A 20,892-nucleotide genomic window follows, 5' to 3' on the forward strand; every position below is an offset into this window, starting at 1 on the left:
TGGCGGTTTATTTCAAGGGACAGTGCTTAATTTTTAATGTCTCCTGGTGGTAACCAAAAAAACCTTCAATCAGTTAAAAAAAACAATATAAACAATATAAGCGGAATATAAACATAAATATAATATAAATATAATATAAATATAATATAATATAATATATAAATATAATATAAACATAGTTGCCACCATGTTTGGCATCTTTCTGCCATCTTGCTGCTACGCACTGCTCATTTGGCACTGGTTTTTGTCCGCATTAGACAATACAGTGCCATCTAGCGGTCAAATATTACACAATTTACCTTTCAAGTGTTTGGTCAGACATTTTACATACATTTATACTACAAATGAAGAAAACCTTTCAGGGAAACTTTATTTTAACCTTAGAGACAAGGGTGTAAAAAATTGTAAATAGAGTAAAAACGATTTTTTTCATTTTTATTATTTTTCCAATTTGGTGGTTTATCTTAATAATTTATTTTTGAGGAAATATACAAAATATACACAACCAACTACCAAAACAAGGGAAGTAATGAAAATATGATAATTATACTTTATTTTTTTTACTTTTAGAATTTGAAAATAATAATAATACATTAAAAATATTTCAGAGTGTTTATCAATAAAATGTTTTTTTTTAATTTAAATAAATGAAATATTTTTGGTTGATTGTTTGAATAACAATTTTTGTATTATTTTTTTGGAGTGGGGTAATTTTTTCTAGGATTCTGTGAAAGAGGTTTAAAACGGTAAAAGTCACATATTTTTACTATTATTTTTCTTGGATTAGGTAGAAAAAGATTATTTCTTTTATACAAATAGCTTTCTTTTTTTAACAAAGTTACACATTTTTGGTACATGATTAGTACAATATGTCACGTTACATTTGTTCATTTGGGAGAGGATTGATTTTTTTTTCTAGGATATCAATATAAAAGAGAATTTCAATGTATTTAAATCGGAATAACATATTTGTCTTAGCTTTTTTCAATACTAAATTGGTTTTATCATTATTTTTGGGGCAATCAATTTAATGGTAAATGGTCTGCATTCATAAACAAAATAACACTTTTAATATAACTTTTTTAAACTGTAAAACACTTTTGTAAATCATTTAATTCAAAATGAGTTTTTTCTTTTTTACGATGGTCATTGTGTAGGATTTTGTTTAAAGTAACACTTTTTTAGATTTTTTTTAATATTTTCGGTACATTGTTTAATACAAAATGTCATTTATTTTGGATGAGGGTTTACTTTTACTATTTTCTGTTAAAAACGATTTAAATCAATACAGCTTCTTTTTTTTTTTTAAATTAAATTACCCATTTTTGTTTATTTTTTCTCTATATTTTTTGGACCAGGAGGGGTATTTTTTTAAAGGTGATTTGTAAAACTGATACACTTTTAGAGTGTTAAAAGCCCCATTGTGTAATATTTGACCACTAGATGGCACCGTGGTGAGAGCAAGGGGTGCATAAAAGATAACCTTTTTTCTTTGTTACTTTAAATCAAATGACCCAATTATCAGTGTCGTTTACATAAAATAACCCATGCGAACGGGGATAATAGATCCCAAAATATTTTACAACCTGTGATGCACGGAGGCTGCAAAGTTTGAAACACGAAGTAACCAGTAATACAGTAGTCTTGTTTTGCTAAGCAATATTTTTCGTGATAAACAATGCCCTCTGGACTAGGCACGGAGCAGCCAATGATTTCCTGGGATGTGTTGCTGCAATTGGGGACTAGCAAAATGTACTTATGTCGAGCCTGGCAGCTCTTTTTTTTTTTTTACAATATGAACTGCACTTGCTGGGTCTTAACCCATTATCCTTAATTGTATACTGCTGCAACCGGGGACTGGCAGAGCACATTTTTGTCTTACCCGATGGCTCTTTGTTTTCTGTTATTCCTGCTTGTAATGAAATGCACTCATGTGAACTTGATCCATTATCCCCGATCCCTTATTGCTGCAAGCAAAGACTTGCAAAAGGCAATTTTGTCGGAAGGTGTGTCGTTCTTGCCGTCTTGAAATGAAACGCATGATTTTGGGAACGATCCATTATCCCTACTACTGGTCGCATATTGTAGGGGGCTCTTGTCCCCATTTAAAAGAGGGATTACAGTAGAGATCTTCAGCCTAAGGAAGAACGGTCGTCATGATGGCCCCAGAATTCACTTCCACTTTGCCTGACGAAAAATGCTTTTTGTCTTAATGCACTTAACCATTATCCCTTATCGCATATTGCCGCCACCCCAAATTGTGCCAAATTCTCCGCAATCCAACTGTTTTCCAAGCGTGCTTTTGACGGCGCTACTTGAAATCGTGGAGTCATGCGACTATAAATAGCCGGCTGCGGGGACACGATAACGTCCTAGTCTCGCTGGGGCCGCGTCGGAGCCTGCGAGGAGCTCCGGGCCCCGGGGCCGCTTTCAAGCCTCCCCTCGTCACGCCGGGGCCACAAAGGGGGATTGCGTAACTCTTGGCTCTTTTGTGCGGGCAAAGCGGTGCGAAGAGTGGCAGCATGTCAACTCTGTCCTGTCAAATGGAGACGGACGGGACATATATAGGCTTTGTGGACAGAGTTTTTCCATCTCCGCTTTAGTTTCGTCAAGCGAGTTTGCGACAGGCGATGGTCGTGTTTAACGGAGTATATGCAAACTTGTCCCAAGTGTCACGCCTGCTTATCCACACCCGTCACTTGCATTTTGTCTGCCTGACTCTGTTTAGCTTTCACTTCTAATGAGCAAAAACCTCGGCCTCCCCCATGTTTATGACATACTGCCACATTGCTAGCTTTCATGAGAACCTTCAAATATTTTCCAAGAAACAATAACATGGAGACATCATTGTGAGTAGAAACCCAAGTTATTTAACGTTTTATGTTGTGCTAACAAATAAAAAGATTGAAAAGTCGACGTTGCAAAAATATTGGCCCCTTTGTTCAACCTCCTTTTCCTGCAATCACAGCCACAGGCTATGCACATCTTATAGCAGACTTATTTCCCATTCTTACTTACAAAACGGCTCACGTTCCTTAAGGTTTGATGGGGATCAAATTATTCACAGCTCTTCACAGATCTTATCACAATAGCGCTATAAAATTGAGGCCTGTGTTTGGGCTTGGCCATTCTAACACCTTTATATTGTTAGTTCTAAACCATTCTATTGTAGATTTTGCTTTGTGTTTAGGGTTGTTGGCTTGTCTTGTTGGAAGGGTGAACCTGTGCCCCATTCTCGGGTCTCTTGCAGACTCCAACAGATTTCTTTGTTAGAATGGCCCTGAATTTGGCTCCAGCCATCTTCCCATCATTATAACGATCCCCCCCCAGTCTTTGATAAAGAGAAGCAACCCCAGAGCATGCCTGCAGGTCATCCACTGATGATGGGGCTCTTAGTTGCTTCTGTGATTATTTTTCTCCTTGTCTTAGCCAAGGGTTTTGAGCCGGGTAGTCAAAGAGGCGGCCCGCGGGCCGGATTAGGCCCGCTAAGGGATTGAATCAAGCCCGCAAGACAATGCTGAGGGAAGCGCAAGAGAAAAACGAGCTGCAGGTTGAAATATGTCCACTTGATGTTGTCAAAGCCAGGTGCCACTCACAAAGAAGCTGTACTTGTATTTCTCTCGCTCGCCTTTTCGTTTGCTCTCTCTCTCGTTTGTTCATTTTCTCTCGTTCGTTCTCTCTCGTTCGTTCTCTCTCGCTTGTTCTCTTTTTCTTGTTCTTTCGCTTTTCCTCTTTTTCTCTTTTTCTTGTTCTCTTTCTCTTTTCCTCTTTCTCTCTCTCTTTCTCTTTTTCTCTTTCTTATTTCTTTTTCTTTCTCTCTATTTTACTAGTCCGGCCCCCGAGAGAATGTTTGTTCTATCCTGTGGCCTCCGAGTTAAAATGAGTTTGACACCCCTGGTTTAGAGGGATGGCGAGGTCTTAGTAGGTTTGCAGTGGTTTTATGCTCTCCCTCCATTTTGATATCGTCTGGGAGATGTGTAAATGTTGCAAAACTGTCTTGTGTCCCATTCCTGCTTTAAATTTCCATATCTTTATCCCGGACATGCCTGGTGTATTCTTTGGTCTTCATAATGCTGTCTGCTCTTCTTAAACAGACCCAGTTATCCCATAACAGAGCAGATGCATTTATACTGAAACTTAATGACACACAGGTGTTAGTCATTTAGGTCAACATTGGATCAGTCAGAAGTCACCAGGGAACTTCTGGAGTCAGTTGTCTGAACTGAGAAAACAGGGGGCCAATATTTCTGTAGCAGTTACTTTTAAGGTCTTTTGTTGTCAATATAATGTGAAATGTTGAAAAAACTTGGTTTTATTTTAGCTTTAAGTTTGAGTTTTGCTCGGCACTGTAGAATTCATTAGGGTATTATTCAATTGTTGCTTCCCATTGTTTTGGTTAAGGGTTGAAACCAATCCACGAACAAAGCGGTAAACGGATGATTGACGGCTCCCTTAACAAATCTTTTGTCTGTCCCCTAGCGTGGCGGTTAGCCGCTCCCAGGACGTCCCCCCCTTCGGTCCACCCGTCCCCAAAGGCGTCACCTTCCCCAAGTCGTCCGTCTTCAGGGACTTCCTGTTGGCCAAAGTCATCAACGCCGAAAACGCCGCCCACAAATCGGACAAATTCGGCGCCATGGCCACGCGAACCCGCCAGGAGTACCTCAGGGATCTGGCCGAGCGCCACGTCACCAACACGCCGGTGGAGCCTACCGGGAAGTTCCCTTTCATCTCCTTGGCGCACAAACGCCGGGAAAAAGTGCGGCCCTACAGCGGGGCCGAACTCCGGAGTCTGGGGGCCGTCACCTGGCAGGTCCACGCCGAGGACCAGGTGGCGGGCGCCGAACGAGAATGCCTGCTGGCTATTTCCAACGACTTCGTCATCCTCTTGGATCAGGAGGCCAAAGCCGTGGTGTTTAACTGCGCCGCCCGCGACGTGATTGGCTGGTCCACCGGGAGCCCCGCCTCCTTGAAGATCTTTTACGAGCGAGGGGAAAGCGTGTCGCTCCGCTCCATTAATAACAACACGGAAGACTTTGGGGAAGTGGTCAAGAGGCTCGAGGTCAGTCAAATAAAACAGTAGTGCAGGGATGTCAAACTCAGGGGCCAAAATTCAAAACACACTTGAGGTCGCGGGCCAACCAGGATAAACATTTATTGAACACACTTAAACTGAACGTTTATGGAACATAAATATGAATAAAAACAGACCAGAATATTACATTTAAACCTTAAATCACTTATACAGTATTTATTATTTTGCTCTAAATAAAAATATCTTGTTAAATTATACAACTTAGAATTTAAACAACTTAACATTAAAGTAACATTCAAATTCCTTTGCTCCTATGTCAATGTATATATTAAAAAAAACTGAAATATCCCAAAAGATTTGCTCCCCTTAATATATATGTCCTGTCAAAAGTAGAAATATGAAAATGCTACACAAACAACAGGGAGCCTGATGTGCTTACCTTTGGCGCGGACGGAGTAGGGCGAGAGATGGGAGGGAGTGCTTGCACTTTTTGCATAGCTCCACCCATCACTCCCACTCACCCAATCAAATAACTAAGTTCTCTTCCGGTGTTTTGGCGTATTTACAATGTGTTCCGTGGATTCATCAAAAAGTATCTGAACACTAAACACAGATTATATAGTGAGCTTTTATAGAAAGAATTCTTTAGCTTTGTACAGCCAAAACGAGTTTTTTTTTTGTGTGACACCTTGACTGTAAATTGTATTGAAAACGTGCCCCATATATTCTGAAAAGTACTGCTTTTGAAATTCAGCTTTGGTTTGGCTTTGCGTGTATGTGAACAGGATCATTAGCTCAAGTTTTGAACGAGATGGAGAAAATTTGCATGCAATTAAATTTGTCTGAGCCATAGGTACTCATAGAAACAGCCATATCTGGCTCGCGAGCCATAGGTTCCCGACCCCTGGTATATACCGTAAAATCCGGACTATAGAGTGCACCTGATTATAAGCCGCACCCACCACATTTTAATAGGATAACCGCTTTTGTCCATACACAAGCCGCACCTGTATATAAGCCACATGCGCCCACATTAAAACTTGTAACACAATCACAAAATTAACACAAACCCGAATTTGAGACCCACGACTGTAGCTAAATATAAAGTGCACAGTCCAATAACCACAGCCGGCAAATTGAACGGAAAAATGATACTGGTACTTAACCTTTGATGTAGACCTGCAGAGTCCGGGTACCCGTTGAAACTAATCCAAGGAAAACAATTCTATATTTCCAAAGGTAAGGGTGGGAAAAATATATATCCACCACAACAGGTCTCACTCACCTTTACCCCACTTCCCGTCAGCCCGCGTTTGCTCTGCCCCTCTTTTTTAATTCGCAAAACATATCAGAATAAGTGTCTCAAATAAATACATTACAAAAATATACAGTAGCAAATACATATTATACATGGTTACACATATTTACAAAGAAAGACGGTACAAAAGAGTTTTCAAAGCTTTAATAATTATATTATATCTTTCATCCCAAACCGTGCCTGTGAAGGGTAGCAAAACGCTACTAGCAACACGCTCTCAACAGAGTAAACAGCTCTGTTAAAAAAACATATCGTACTTGTAGTAAGCACGGTAAAACGTCCTCTTCTTCCTCCTTGTAACAGACGTCATCAAGGTCGCCTTCCCCAGTATGGGAAAGAGACTATGTCATGTAGACGTCGTCCCACGCTTCTTTATTCAAAAACGCACTCGCAAAGTAAAGTTTACGTGCAGTATCTCTGTTTCCTTCTTTATCGGACTGCTCGATTGCGTTTAGCTTGAAAGCTGTGTCATGTGCCTTTCTTTTTGCAATTTGCATGATGAGGATATGTCTACGCTAATTTAATTTGTGCACAAGTTAAGAAGTTGCAGTCTTCCTCGGCGCATATATTCCACCGATCTAAATCTTACCTTTTGTACTCGAGCGCCGCTGGCAGCCGTTAGAAAAGTTACATAAATTGGCCGCATCACTGAATAAGCCGCAGGGTTGAACGTTTGGGAAAAAAGTAGCGGCTTATAGTCTGGAATTTACGGTAGTATAGTATATGTCATATATGAAGGAATAGGTGTAGTGACTAAAACATCAGAATATGATGTCCAGGGACGAGACAGCGTTGTTCATATTGACGGGCCAATAATAACAATAATGTAAAATGGTCTTGCGGGCCGGATATGATTACACGGCGGGCCGGGAGTTTGACACATGTGCAGTAGTAGATCCCCGTAGTAGCAAGAAGGCGGACAATTATGTCAGCTGTTTTTTCCTTTCAGTTATTGACCAAGGGCAGTCAGACGGCAGAGATGACGCTCCGCCGCAACGCTCTGGGTCAGCTGGGCTTCCATGTCAACTTCGAGGGCATCGTGGCGGAGGTGGAGCCTTACGGTTACGCCTGGCAGGCGGGGCTGAGACAAGGAAGCCGATTGGTGGAAATCTGCAAGGTGGCCGTGGCCTCCCTGTCGCACGAGCAGATGATCGACTTGCTCAGGACGTCCGTTACCGTCAAAGTGGTCATCATCCCCCCGCACGAAGACTCCACACCGCGCAGGTAGAAAATGTGGCCCCATCACGACATTCGCGTTACCGTATTTTCCGGACTATAAGTGCATACGTGTGGCGTTGCTCAGTTTTTCTTAACTTGCGCAAACTACACGCTTGAAAAAAGTCCAGGTGATTGTAAATTGCTGACATCACACCCGCATGGGTGATTTATCAGCTAAAAGTAAAGGGGAAAAAAACTAATGTTATTTCTTGTTACCAGCCTTAAAGGTAGAAAAGCGCTACGGCGCTCCTGTCCCTAGTGGAGGAAATGCGGTATTGCACTCCTATCCTCAAGGCCTTAAAACAGGGATGTCAAACAGGCGGCCCGCGGGCCAGATCAGGCCCGCTAAGGGATTGAATCCGGCCCACGAGACGACGCCGAGAGAAGCACAAGAGAAAAACGAGCTGCAGGTTGAAATATGTCCACTTGATGCTGCTAAAGCCAGGGGCCTCGAACAAACTTGTATTTCTTTATCTCTGTCTCTCATGCTCTCTGTCTCTCCCTCTCATGCTCCCTGTGTCTCTCTCTCTCTCTCTCTCGCTCCCTGTCTTTCTCTCCTCTCTCTATCTCACTGCCTGTCTCTCTCTCTCTCGCTCTCTATCACTCCCTGTCTTTCTCTCTCTCTCTCACACACACTCCCTGTCTTTCTCTCTCGCTCTCGCTCCCTGTCCTATCTTACTCCCCGTCTCTCTCTTTCTCTGTCTCTCTTTCTCTCTCTCTCTCTCTCTCCTCTTTCTCTCTCTTTCTTTCTCTCTAATCTACTAGTCCGGCCCCCGAGAGAATGTTTGTCCTATCGTGTGGCCCCCGAGTTAAAATGAGTTTGACACCCCTGCCTTAAAATATTTATTTTTATCTCCAAGCCAGATGTACTCTTATGTTCTCTTCTCGGTCCCTGGACTAGAATATTAACCCCTAATGTTCCAGCGGCTCGTCGGCGGACTTTTGAACAAAGTCTTCACAATGTTACCAGTTACTAAACTAGGTTAAACTCTTGGTATTCAAGTTCAAAATGGAATCATGACAGAAACATCAAGATCAGTCTGAAACAAGATACACGAAAACCATGAAATATATATATATATATATATATATATATTTAAACTCAACGAAAAGTACTGTAATCGTCCACTTATGAAAAGGTTATACACAAAAAATATTACATGGTGTATTCAAATCAGAAAATAAACTTGCTTAAATGCAACGCATGATTCATTTTCATGAGCGATTATCACGCCCGAGTGTGCACAATCATGGGTTGTCTTCTGGAAATAGAAGTCAAACATTCACAACTCTTTCACAATGTCAAAATACACAGTGGCCAAGGTTTTAGAGCTGTAAACTGGTCGTCTCCGAATAGCTACTTTTGAAAACACTGATGGGACAAAACTTCGGAGTCTTACTTTTCAAAAGAGAACAAGAGAGACTGTCCATAGTCTCTAAACGTTTAGAGAACAGGATTTAATTTACTTCGGGTACATTTTGGATTGGGATTTTAGGCTCATTTTACAGGAATGTTAAGGGGTTAGTGGTAGCAGTTAACATGAGCAAATGAGGAAAGACCAATCGCAAATCCTAGCTGCTAACATTTCGTTCTATTTATTTAGCATTGCCAAATGCTTTTGTCTCCCAGGGGCTGCTCTGAAATCTATCACATGCCGCTTGTGGACTACAAGAACCACAAGGAGGGAATGCCGTACGAGCTCAAGTTCCCCTTCCGCCCGACCACCAATAGCAACAGCAAGTGGCCCAGGACGTCCTCCAGCCCTCAGACGCGGCCCGCCGGCTCGGCCGGGACCCTCATCAAGGCCCCGCCCCCAGATTTCGCCAACTCTGTCCCCATGCCCCGCAGCGTGTCTAGCGACGGACGGCCCACCATTCCCAAAAGGTTGTTCGCTAACCCGAAACCATTGCATTTAAAACTGGGGCGTCGGCTTAGGGGCGGTCCTGCTTTTGGGAAGCCAGGAACAGATTAATTGATTTGCAGTTATTTCTAATGAGGAAAATTCGCTCGAGATACAAGCAATTCTAGATCGAGCATTGTATTTCTCAATTCCACTCATTGGTATCGATCTGGAAGTACTGCTGTGTACGAGCAGATAGCATAGTCAACAGGCATTGTGGGAAATGTCGGATTTGGATGTAATAGGTCTTTCCTCCCAGGTATTCACCGGGAAACGAAAACTATGCACTGGCCTGTTCAATCGTGATGGGTCGCACCCTTCATAACGCAAACTCCCCCTCCGGACCACCCTACACGGACAACCACTGGAGGCAAAAGTCCATGCCTGAGGGGTAAGCTCATATTCGCCATTTTTTCGCCCAGACTAGAAACCTTCAATCTAGATCCGGTTGTCCATATCATTTAGTATTGTAAATTTCGGACTACAGAGCGCACCTGATTAAAAGCTGCATACAAATTTAAGGAATAAACTCAATTGGGTTCTTGTACAAGCCTCACTAGATTTTAATCTGCAATTTTTTGTTAAAATTCTTTTAAGAAACAGTCATAAAAATGAACTAATTCGCGTCCATTTCTTACATTAAAATAAGGAAAAAAAACAGCGGGGAAATGTCTAGTACAGGAAAGTCACACATTGTGCCACGATTAGGACACTCGTCTGTCAATCGCAATCAACTGGCGTAGTAGTCAGTCTTAATTCAATCGAGTGTGACGAAAACATTCTCAAAACCAAACTACATGTCTTGTACTAGTCGCACGTTCAGCCGCAGGATCTTAAGCTTTCCCATCCCTTGCGCAAATGACAAAGTGATAAAAAAAATCAGGCTGAATTCTACTGTTTTTTTTTCAACTCAGTGGTACCACACTCTCCGACTTAATATATATACTTACTGTATTTATAATATAAATGTATAAACCGTTGTAAATAGAAACACGTTTTTCCATAGAAATGAATTAAAACCGAATGAATGTGTTCCAATGTCATCAAATCCAACCCAACTCTCATTAAGTCAACTCTAACCACCCTGTAGGTACACTAATGTTAAGTCATTGTTCATGAATATACCACATAGTATAATTAAAAAACAAGAAATACATCTGCAAAAATGAAGTTACTGTACAGTACAAGGCATTATCAGCCGAGAACAAAAACTAAATGATCGAATGTAAAAGGTTCACTAGTGATCCCAAGGGCCAAGAAGAGATCTGCAGATTCGAGAGTTTCCTCCATTCGGGGCCCCGGTGCTGTGGAATGCTCTTCCCCCTGAGATTCGATCCGCAACCTCAGTGGAAATGTTTAAATCTAAGCTTAAAACACACTTTTACTCTATAGCATATGAATAACCTATATTTCACATTGAAAATATCTGTGTATTATTTGTTATTGCGACATCCATTGTAACCTGGTCATCCAGAAAGGGGGATTACCACATGTGCGGTCCCTTCTCAAGCTTTCTTCATTTTCCTCATGTTGAGGTTTTGAGTTTTTCCTTGCCCTCGTGTAGGTTTTAGATCAGGGGATGGTGTGATAGGTTTCTTCATTTACTTCATGTCTAGGTTTTTTAGTTTTTCCTTGCCCTCATGTAGGTTTTAGATCAGGGGACGGTGTAATGGGTTTCTTCAGTTACCTCGTGTCTAGGTTTTTGAGTTATTCATTGCCCTCATGTAGGTCGTAGATCAGGGGATGGTTGAATAGGTTTCTTCATTTTCCTCATGTCTAGGTTTTCGATCAGGGGATGGTGTCATAGGTTTCTTCATTTACATTATGTTCAGGTTTTTGAGTTTTTCCTTGCCCTCATTTAGGTTTCAGATCAGGGGATGGTGTAATAGGTTTCTTCATTTTCCTCATGTTGAGGTTTTTGAGTTTTTTTCTTGCCCTCATGTAGGCTTAAAATCAGGGGATAGTGTAATAAGTTTCTTCATTTACCTCATGTTGAGGTTTCTGAGTTTTTCCTTGCCCTCATGTAGGCTTAAGATGAGGGGATGGTGTCATAATAGTCTGTGGTCTGTGCTGCCCTTTGTGACTCCTTGTGAATAAGTGCGTGACAAACTAACATGACTTGACTGGTTAAATGTCAGTCATTTGGGAGACTTTTCCACACACCATGTCTGTCTAGATCTCCGAATGCTTTTAAAATCAATTCACAGACTAAACCATTTGGCAATTCTTTCGAATCCAGTCATTTTCATCGAGGATAGCGGAGCGCACTTTAGCACTGCATAAAAAACTCTGTTCTTCTTCTCTCAGGTTTAATAACAACAACTGCCAGTCGGCCCTGTCGTCGGGGCGACTGTTGCCAAGTGACGGGGCCGGCGCCATCAAAATGGGATCGGGCGCCGCGTGGACCCGAAATGGAGACGAGACGAGTGGTAGACAGGGAGACAAATTCCCTCAAGGTAAAATGGAGTTTTTATACGAGATTAAAGCCCCAGTTTGTGTAATATAGTGGCCCCTAGTGGAGTAATAATACTTTTCTCATTTAAACCAAAAACTATTGATTCAACGGATAAGCAAGACACGTGTACGGTCTCCTAAACAAGACTTGGAGGTTTAGAAATGAATACTTGAATGACACAACTTGAAACTCCTTTTTCCACAGTTTCCTTCTCTAGCCATGCATGTTAGCCACTTGGCTACAGGCTGTAGCTTGCCGCTTTTGTTATTGTTTGCTGCCCCGTGTAAAAAGAAAAGCTTGAGTCGTGCTGGTCATGCAAGCCAAGTTCCGTGATTCAAGCATCGTTGACTTTTTTTCACCGTTTCCTTCTCTAGCTACTCATGTTAGCCACTTGATTGTATGTTATAGCTCTCTGCTAGCCGCTATTGCTACCGTAAGCTGCTCTGTGTAAATGAAGCTTGCTTCATTCTGTATTGTGGCTGATTATTGTGGTTCAAGCATTTTTGACTTTTATCCCCAGTTTCCTTTTCTAGCCACTTTGCTACAGGCCATAAATTGCCACTCGCTGCTTTTGATTCTTAGCTTCTCTGTGAAGTTCTGTGATTAAGGCACTGTGTGCTTTTCATGTTGGGTTTTTTTCCCCACTTTCCATCTTTAGCCACTCATGTTAGCCATGTTAGCTGCAGGTAATGGCTCGCTGCTAGCTGCTATTGTTATTGTAAGCTGCTCCATGTAAATGAAGCTTGATTCATTCTGTATTGTAGCTGATTATTGTGACTCAAGCATTTTTGACTTTTTTTCCCCCCGTTTCCTTTTCTAGCCACTTTGCTACAGGCCATATATTACCACTAGCTGCTTTTGATATTCTTAGCTTCTCTGTGAAGTTCCGTGAAATAGGCACAGAGTGCTTTTCATGTTGGGTTTTTTTCCCCACTGTTTCCATCTTTAGCTACTCATGTTAGCCACTTGGCTGCAGGTAATAGCTCGCTGCTAGCCGCTATTGTTATTGTAAGCTGCTCCATGTAAATGAAGCTTGATTCTTCCGCAGCTTTTCATAGATACTGACTATCGTGATTCAAGCGCTTCAGACTTTTTTCAGTTTCCTTTTCTAGCCACTTATGTTAGCCACTTTGCTACAGGCCATAGATTGCCACTAGCTGCTTTTGGTATTCCGAGCTTCTCCGTGAGTTTAGTGATTCAGGCAGTGATTTTTTTTTCCCCACAGTTTGTTTTTCTAGCTACTCATGTTTGCGACTTTGATATTCTTAGCTTCTCCATGACTTTCGTGAGTTGGGCACCTAGCTCAGGTATCTTTACCTTTTTTCGCCACTGTTTCCTTCTCGAGCCACTCATGTTAGAAACTCGGCTGTAGGCGATGGGTTACAACTAGCTGCCATTGTTATTCCTAACTGCTCTGTAAATTCTGTAATTCAGGCACTTGATGCCTGTTGTCTTCAACTTTTTTTCCCAGTTTCTTTCTCTAGCCACTCATGTTTTCCACTTGTCTATGGTGCGATTCTTTAACTGGCCTTTGTATTGGCCTCTCTCGGTTTCCGCTCTTGCCAGCTCTGACCAACTGTTTGCTGTTTTCAGCCACTCAGCTTTTGTTGTCACTCATCGGGATTAACAACAGTTCTGTCGTTAGCTAAAATTCCTCTTCACTCATGCAAGAAAAATAATCTGAAAGCAGGCTTCAGAATTTTCCAAAGTGGTACCCTTCGGCCCCTAGTGAGGATTAGCAGACTCGAAAATGGATAGATGGTATCCTTTGGGCTTCCGTTGCGAGTCTCCTTCGAAACGCACACTTGGGCTCCGTTCTCAACTACAGCGACCTCTAGTGTTGAATTTTTACACACTGTCACTTAAACTAAAAATAAAAAAATCTATGCGTGACATGGATCAAACATGCATTTTCTCGCCACTTTGCAGAAACCTCCAAGACTCTAGCTCCTCGACTTCAGCCACAAGAGCAGAGCGGACATGTTTCACCCAACAAGAGTGCCAAGGTGATTTATTGATTCATTTATTAGAGGTTGACCGATTATTTAGGAACTGGTATTTAGGAATTTGATATATGTTTTAGCATTTTTATTCGACGATCAGGCTCAGATGCAGCAGAGCCTCTCTCTTCCTCTTTTCCCTCCGTCTGTCTCAGACGCTACCCACCCCCCACATCTACTGAATCGATAAGCGACCGGGGGCGGAACCACTGAAGCAGGAAGTATAACGGTAGAGCGGAGTCAACAACGGCAGTTCTGCTGACTCCCGAGTTCTGACATGCCTGTGAATCAAGACCGCTGATAATATTGAGAAAAAGTCAGTTCTAGAAATTACATGGTGTCAAAAGTTTGTTTTAGGGAAGCACCTTCAGGAGACTGATACACAGTATACGCTCTTTCTTTACTTCGTCAATCAATTGTGTGTCTTCGTGATGGAAAGAGTGATTAGCTGTTACCATAACATCAATTCGTCAATCTGGGTCTAAAACAGGAGTGGCCGCACTTTTTTATTAGCAAGCTCTGTTGAAATTTCCATTTCCTTTTTGTGACGCTTTTAACTTCAATCCCTGCTCTTTTTCTTTTAAATTAATTGAATTTGTAATTTATTTACTGTAAAAAGTTTTAAGGAGCTATTAGTTTCATTTGAATTTATAACAAATATTTTTTGTGTCGTTTTTCATTATTAAAAAAAAGCAAATTTTGAAGCTTTTGGAGGAAATGAATACGGGCTCCATATGTTAGAGACCCAATTTTAATACCAATAACCTGCAATTATTCATTATATTACATAATATTTTTAAATATCTAAACATGAAAATTGGCTTTATAATTTTACTCAAATATAATTCATTCCTTGTGAAATGTTTAGTATGCATAATAAATTAAAGTTAAAAGAGAAAAAGTGACAATATTTAATTTAAATAAAATAATTAATTTAATTTGAATAAAATTAAAACATAAAATAAATCACAATATTGAGTAAAAACATAAAAATATTAATATTGTAAATATCTTCTTATAAGTATGATGTAATAATATATTAATTCGGGGATGAACAAAGTATCTATCTATCTATCTATCTATCTAATTATTATAATAATCACATTTGTATTATAATATTGCCATATGATATAGAAATTAAAAATGTATTAATACCTAATATATTAGATCTGTATTTTGTGATAATTTTCATATATAATAATAATAATTTCCTTGTATTGTCATTCTGTGTAACAATGTACACAGAACGAAATGTCGATTAAGGCGCACTGGACTATAAGGTTCATTGAATTAAGACTACAGTAAGAGCAAGGGTAAAGAAATAAAAAAATAAACATTAATATTGAAATACTTCATCGGACATAAATCACCATTGACCTCCAGTTTCACCACTTAAATTAACTTAAGCGATAATCAACTTACATGTTAACCGAGGGCACTCAAACACTACTGTTTCTCAAAGGCAGAACAGTTACCGTATGCAGTATCGATTCAAACAAGTGTACTATCTTCATTCAAGTTTTCACAGTATGTTTAAGATTTACGGACAATAGGATTCGTGAATTTGAAAATTGGCTTCTCTTTTGTTTTCTTTGAGCAACAAGCAATTAACATGTTAACCACAAGAGGGCATTCCAAGACACTCCATATGTTTCTCAAAGGCAGAACATTTACCATATGCAGTATCATTTAATTATAACGATGCATTTCCGATTTTATTCACCGTGTATTCCGGTATAGAAGCCCAAACTGACACGTTCTCCCGCCGTTTCGCCCAGGCGGAGGCGCCGTATTCGTCGAGCCAGTCGAGCAGCAACACGCTCTCGAGCAACGCCTCCAGCTCGGCCCACAGCGGCGACGACAAATGGTTCGAGGCGGGTTCTCGCTCGGGAGTGCGAGGCGACCCGGAGCTGGGCGCTTTCCTGCAAGGGGCGTCGGCCGACAGCGGCATCGACGCCGCCTCCTTCAGCGCCACGCAGAGCAGCACCGCCTCCTCCTCCAACGCCGTCCCCTGGCGGGACGAGCCGGGCGTCACCGGCGGGGTGGAGTCTTCCTCGCCTCCCACGCCGGACTCTCTGGTGGCGGTCCAAAACCCGATGAAGAGCCCCTCGGCGTTCCCCGAAGGCACTTCCTACTCTCTGGGTGACTCCGCCTCCCACTCGAGGTGAGCTCAGGATATAATACTGCATCTCTTATTTACCAATTACTTCACATATGATATAGGGATGTCAAACTCAATTGCACAAGGGGCCAAAATTCAAAACACACTTGAGGTCGCGGGCCAACCAGGATAAACATTTATTGAACACACTTAAACTGAATGTTTTTGGAACATAAATATGAATAAAAACAGACCAGAATATTACATTTAAACCTTAAATCACTTATACAGTATTTATTATTTTGCTGTCAATACAAATATCTTGTTAAATTAAACAACTTAGAACTTAACTTAAACAACTTAACATTAAAATAACATTCAAATTCCTTTGCTCCTATGTCAATGTATATATTAAAAAAAACTTAAATATCACAAAAGGTTTTGCTCTCCTTAATATATCTCCTGTCAAAAGTCGAAATATGAAAATGCTACACAAACTATTTTGTAAAAACGTCACAACATTCTGAGAACAGGGAGCCTGATGTGCTTACCTTTGGCGCAGACGGAGTAGGGCGAGAGATGGGAGGGAGTGCTTGCACTTTTTGCATAGCTCCACCCATCACTCCCACTCACCCAATCAAATAACTAAGTTCTCTTCCGGTGTTTTGGCGTATTTACAATTTGTTCCGTGGATTCATCAAAAAGTATCTGAACACTGAACACAGATTATATAGTGAGCTTTTATAGAAAGGATTCTTTAGCTTTGTACAGCCAAAACGAGTTTTTTTGTGTGTGACACCTTGACTGAATTGTAGTGAAAACGTGCCCTATATATTCTGAAAAGTACTGCTTTGTAATTCAGCTTTGGTTTGGCTTTGCGTGTATCTGATCAGGATCAACGGCTCAAGTTGGATGGAGAAAATTTGCATGCAATTAAATTTGTCTCTGAGCCATAAGTACTCCTAGAAAGAGCCATATATGGCTCGCGAGCCATAGGTTCCCGACCCCTGGCATATAGTATAGTATACGTCATATATGAAAGAATAGGTAGAGTGACTAAAACGTCAGAATAGGATGTCCAGGGACGAGACGGCGTTGTTCATATTGACGGGCCATTAATAACAATAATGTAAAATGGTCTTGCGGGCCGGAAATGGCCCGCGGGCCGGAAGTTTGACACATGTGATATAGGCCAAATGTCCACCCTGTTATGAGGCATTCTAATTTCTATTGATAACTGTTTTGAATACAATTACAGTAAGGTCCCTAATTTCACCCAGCAAGGATATTTAGAAAAATGATTCATTAACAAGCAACACTTTGAGTGAAGCCGGCTTCAGTTTCAAGGCATAATGTAATAATGTACAGTGCATAGCGGTAACGGGGTGGACAGTAATAGGGTGGTACATTTTATGCTTAAGGTAGCCATTTCTACTAATGTGATGCAGAGCAAGCTAGTACACAATGATCACTCTGGAAGATTTTTAACATGTTTATTAACTAAATGTACCAAAAAATATTGATTTCCTACTATGAATAAGGGTAATAGGGTGGACGTGTAATCCTTTTCCTTATCAGTTAACCATAAACAAACATTTAAAAAAAAAAAAAGGTTGATGAAAGAGTGGTACTTACTCTTTTTCTCTTTGAAAGTTTTCTTGCTCAACATATTGTTTCATCAGAGTGACATGGCACTAAAATGATAGCCAGCTGATGTTTTCTATAGAACTTTTCAGAGTAACAAGGGGGACAGTTCACACTAGGAAACAACATATTTTAGAGATTTTAAACATGAAAATGCAGCAATAACTGAAATTGGGTGAGGAATATTATCATTAAGGCAATATAGATATATTAAAATTCGTTTTTTCTTATGTCCCCTCTTAAGGTTTCTTCATTTTTCTCATGATGAGGTTTTTGAGTTTTTCCTTGCCCTCATGTTGGTTCCAGATCAGGGGATGGTGTCATAATAGTCTAAAAAAATAGTCAGTGTAATAACCTGTGAAGCCCTTTGATACTCTTTGTGATTAAGGGCTATATAAATAAAAATGACTTGACTTATATTTGTAACAGAAGTTAATGAAACATGACTAGGGACTGCATTTTAGTGTACTGGTACTACGATCAGTCAGTTATAAATGAATTCATTGTGCACACATATCATTGTGTCCTATAGTAAAGGGTATTACGCATACAATGATTTTTTGGGGGAAAAATAAGTATAAGCCCATTTTTACATAAAATATACCACTTTATATCACTGGGACTTAAAAGGCAAAGAATAATAGGAATGACCTGCCTCATACACTACCAAATACAGTGGAAAGATTGGAATACGCCTACCGTATATCCACATGTGCATTACTACACAAAGTATTATGGTATACCTCTGTATTTGTGCAATGATTGACAAAAACATAGTTGATCACAATTGCATAACATTGTTAGCAACGGGAATCGAACCCGGGTCGCGGCGGTTACCGCAACGGCATTCGATTTGATCGTATTAACACAAAGTCCGATGCATCCTCGCATACACCAAAGAGTTGTTTCCCTCGTCATGTTTTTTTTTATTTCATAGCTTTGTTTTCTCCGTTATCTAATGTTTATTTTTGGCACCCAGTAAAAATAATGTGATGATGAGATAAAGTCTGATGCCTTTTCCTATGTCATCTGTATCAATACTAGTCTGCAGGCAGTGATTGTCGACCGGGGATAATGGATTGTGGTTGTCAGGTGCAGTTCCTTTTAGGCACAAAAAGCTGGGGGGGGGAAAACCCACCACGCATGACACTCAGCAAAAGTTGACTGGTAATAATGAATCAGGGCCAAAACAGTGCAGTAGGCGGGACACAATGGCGCACTCCTGCAGATAGTTGACCAGGGATAATGGCCACAACCGTGCATTTTATTTTCCATGGGCCAGAACAGCATGCCTCCTGTCAAGAGTGACATCTGCTGGTCCTCACTTGCAGCAATATGGGATTGGTGATAATGTGTTGCAGTGGCATGAGTGCATTCCATTCAGGCAGAAAAGACCCCCTAGCCTCAACAAGAGTGTAGTCCGCCAGCAATATGCAATTGGAGATAATGGACTGCAGACAGATGATGCAGTTCATTTTAGATAGAAATAATGGCCTTAAAAACATCTCCCATGCCCACCTAAAGTGCGCTCTGCTGTACCCCTGCCAAAACTATATGTGATCAGGGATAAAGGATTGCAACTTTACTAGTGCAGTTCACTTTTTGGTGGACAGCACGACAAAAAAGTGCCACCAGGTCTAACAAAAATGTGCCCTGCTGGTCGCTGCTTGCAGCAATACACAATCAGGAATAATAGTTTGCAGTTGTACAAGTAAAGTTCACTTTTCGAAGGCAGCCAAGCAAAAAAGGAGCTGCCAGGCTTAACAGAAATGCAATCTGCTTTTCCCTGACCACAGCAATTAGCAACAGGGGATAATGGATTGCAGCTACACGAGTGCAGTTCACTTTTTGATGGACAGCAGTGCAATAAAAGCTGCCAGACTTGACAAGAATGGTTCCCGCTCGCAGCAATATCCAATTGGGGATAACGGATCTTGACCGCACGGGTGTGGTTCCCTTCTTGCGTTCAGTTCATTTAAGGCGGAAGTCACTTCAAATGAAGAGCGGCATGACCAAATGCACTTTGCTGCACCTCGCTGGCAGCCATATGCAGTTGGGGATAATGGATCACGGGATAATTTTCACCCTGCGAGGGTCGCGGTACTTCAAATCGTTATCCAAAGTCGATAGTCGGCGGCACATCCTGCGCTCGTCCCCAGCAAAAAAGTCAGACGCTTTGGCTAGTGAACAAAGGATAAGTGTGTGTGTCTTTGTGTAATGGTGTGCACCCCCCCACCCCCCACCCTATATCCATGATAGAAAGGAAATGCTTGAAGTTGCTAAAAAAGCAGACAGTGAGCTCAGCATCACCCCCCCCTTCTCTCCCACTCCCCTTTAAAGAAAAATACAAAAAAATTCCACTTCCTTTGAATCAAGCAAAGCTCCCCTGGCTGGCTTTTTCAGCCAGCCAGAAATAACTCGACGTGTACATCGGAGGCTTTGTTTTCCGCACATACACAATCCCGAGCTCCAAAAGTGGACGGGATCGACGCGAGGACACTCTGTCCTGTATCGATGCTGGCTGAATTCGTCAACATAACTCAAGAAAAACGTTTTGGGTTATTTCTTTCTGGAACTTACCCCATTGGGCTGAATTTCATGCCGATTCCGGGAGACATTCGGGGTTCAGAGTTTGCCGTAGGCCGGGATCTTTGGGAAGTTGGAGATGGAGTAGATCAGGGCACCCATGCAAAGAGCTACCGAGTAGCCCGGGGACCTGTTCTGACGATAACTTTTCATGGGTAATTGGGACTTTCTAGGATATTTGACTTCTAAGCGCCATGAGAATTCAGTGTTTCTCCCGAAATGAAATAATGACAGCTTGGTAATAACATAGTAATTACAGGACGAGTTATTTTAGGAATGCATATTAAACTGGTAGATGTTCTTGTTAGCAAAAAAAAGTAATCTATACTTTTTTTTTTAATTATATTTGTAATTTTCTTAATGAATGAATACATTTGGATGCCCTTCTTGCAAAAAACTGTTAAAACAATATAGTTTGTTCAATTGTTAGACTAAAAATACATGTTTTTAAAGAGTATGAAATCATAAATGAATTCACTTTACTTTTTGTATTTTCACACAAAATTAAGCAATTTGAAGGCTTTTAAGTTACTTTAAGTTCAATACATATTTTTGATGTTAAATTTGTATTTTTTGGGTATTGTTTTTTTTCTTTCACACAAGGTAACCAACCTTTTGACTTTCATTAAAATAAACA

At 40.9% G+C, this 20,892-nt stretch overlaps 1 protein-coding gene across 1 annotated transcript in view; it reads left to right on the plus strand.

The window, feature by feature from the left end:
* Positions 1-20,892, plus strand: part of LOC148352076 (signal-induced proliferation-associated 1-like protein 1) — a 90,069-nt gene that overhangs the window by 55,559 nt on the left and 13,618 nt on the right. Inside the window, exons 9-15 of the mRNA XM_088353918.1 lie at positions 4,480-5,059; positions 7,300-7,574; positions 9,199-9,453; positions 9,729-9,860; positions 11,777-11,925; positions 13,854-13,930; positions 15,703-16,088. Coding sequence (XP_088210044.1) covers positions 4,480-5,059; positions 7,300-7,574; positions 9,199-9,453; positions 9,729-9,860; positions 11,777-11,925; positions 13,854-13,930; positions 15,703-16,088 — 1,854 coding nt within the window. The remainder of the gene's footprint in view (positions 1-4,479; positions 5,060-7,299; positions 7,575-9,198; positions 9,454-9,728; positions 9,861-11,776; positions 11,926-13,853; positions 13,931-15,702; positions 16,089-20,892) is intronic.

The sequence above is a fragment of the Urocampus carinirostris genome, chromosome 15 (assembly GCF_059441175.1).
Source record: "Urocampus carinirostris isolate Australia breed hairy pipefish chromosome 15, RoL_Ucar_1.0, whole genome shotgun sequence".
In the NCBI taxonomy this organism is placed as follows: Eukaryota; Metazoa; Chordata; class Actinopteri; order Syngnathiformes; family Syngnathidae; genus Urocampus; species Urocampus carinirostris.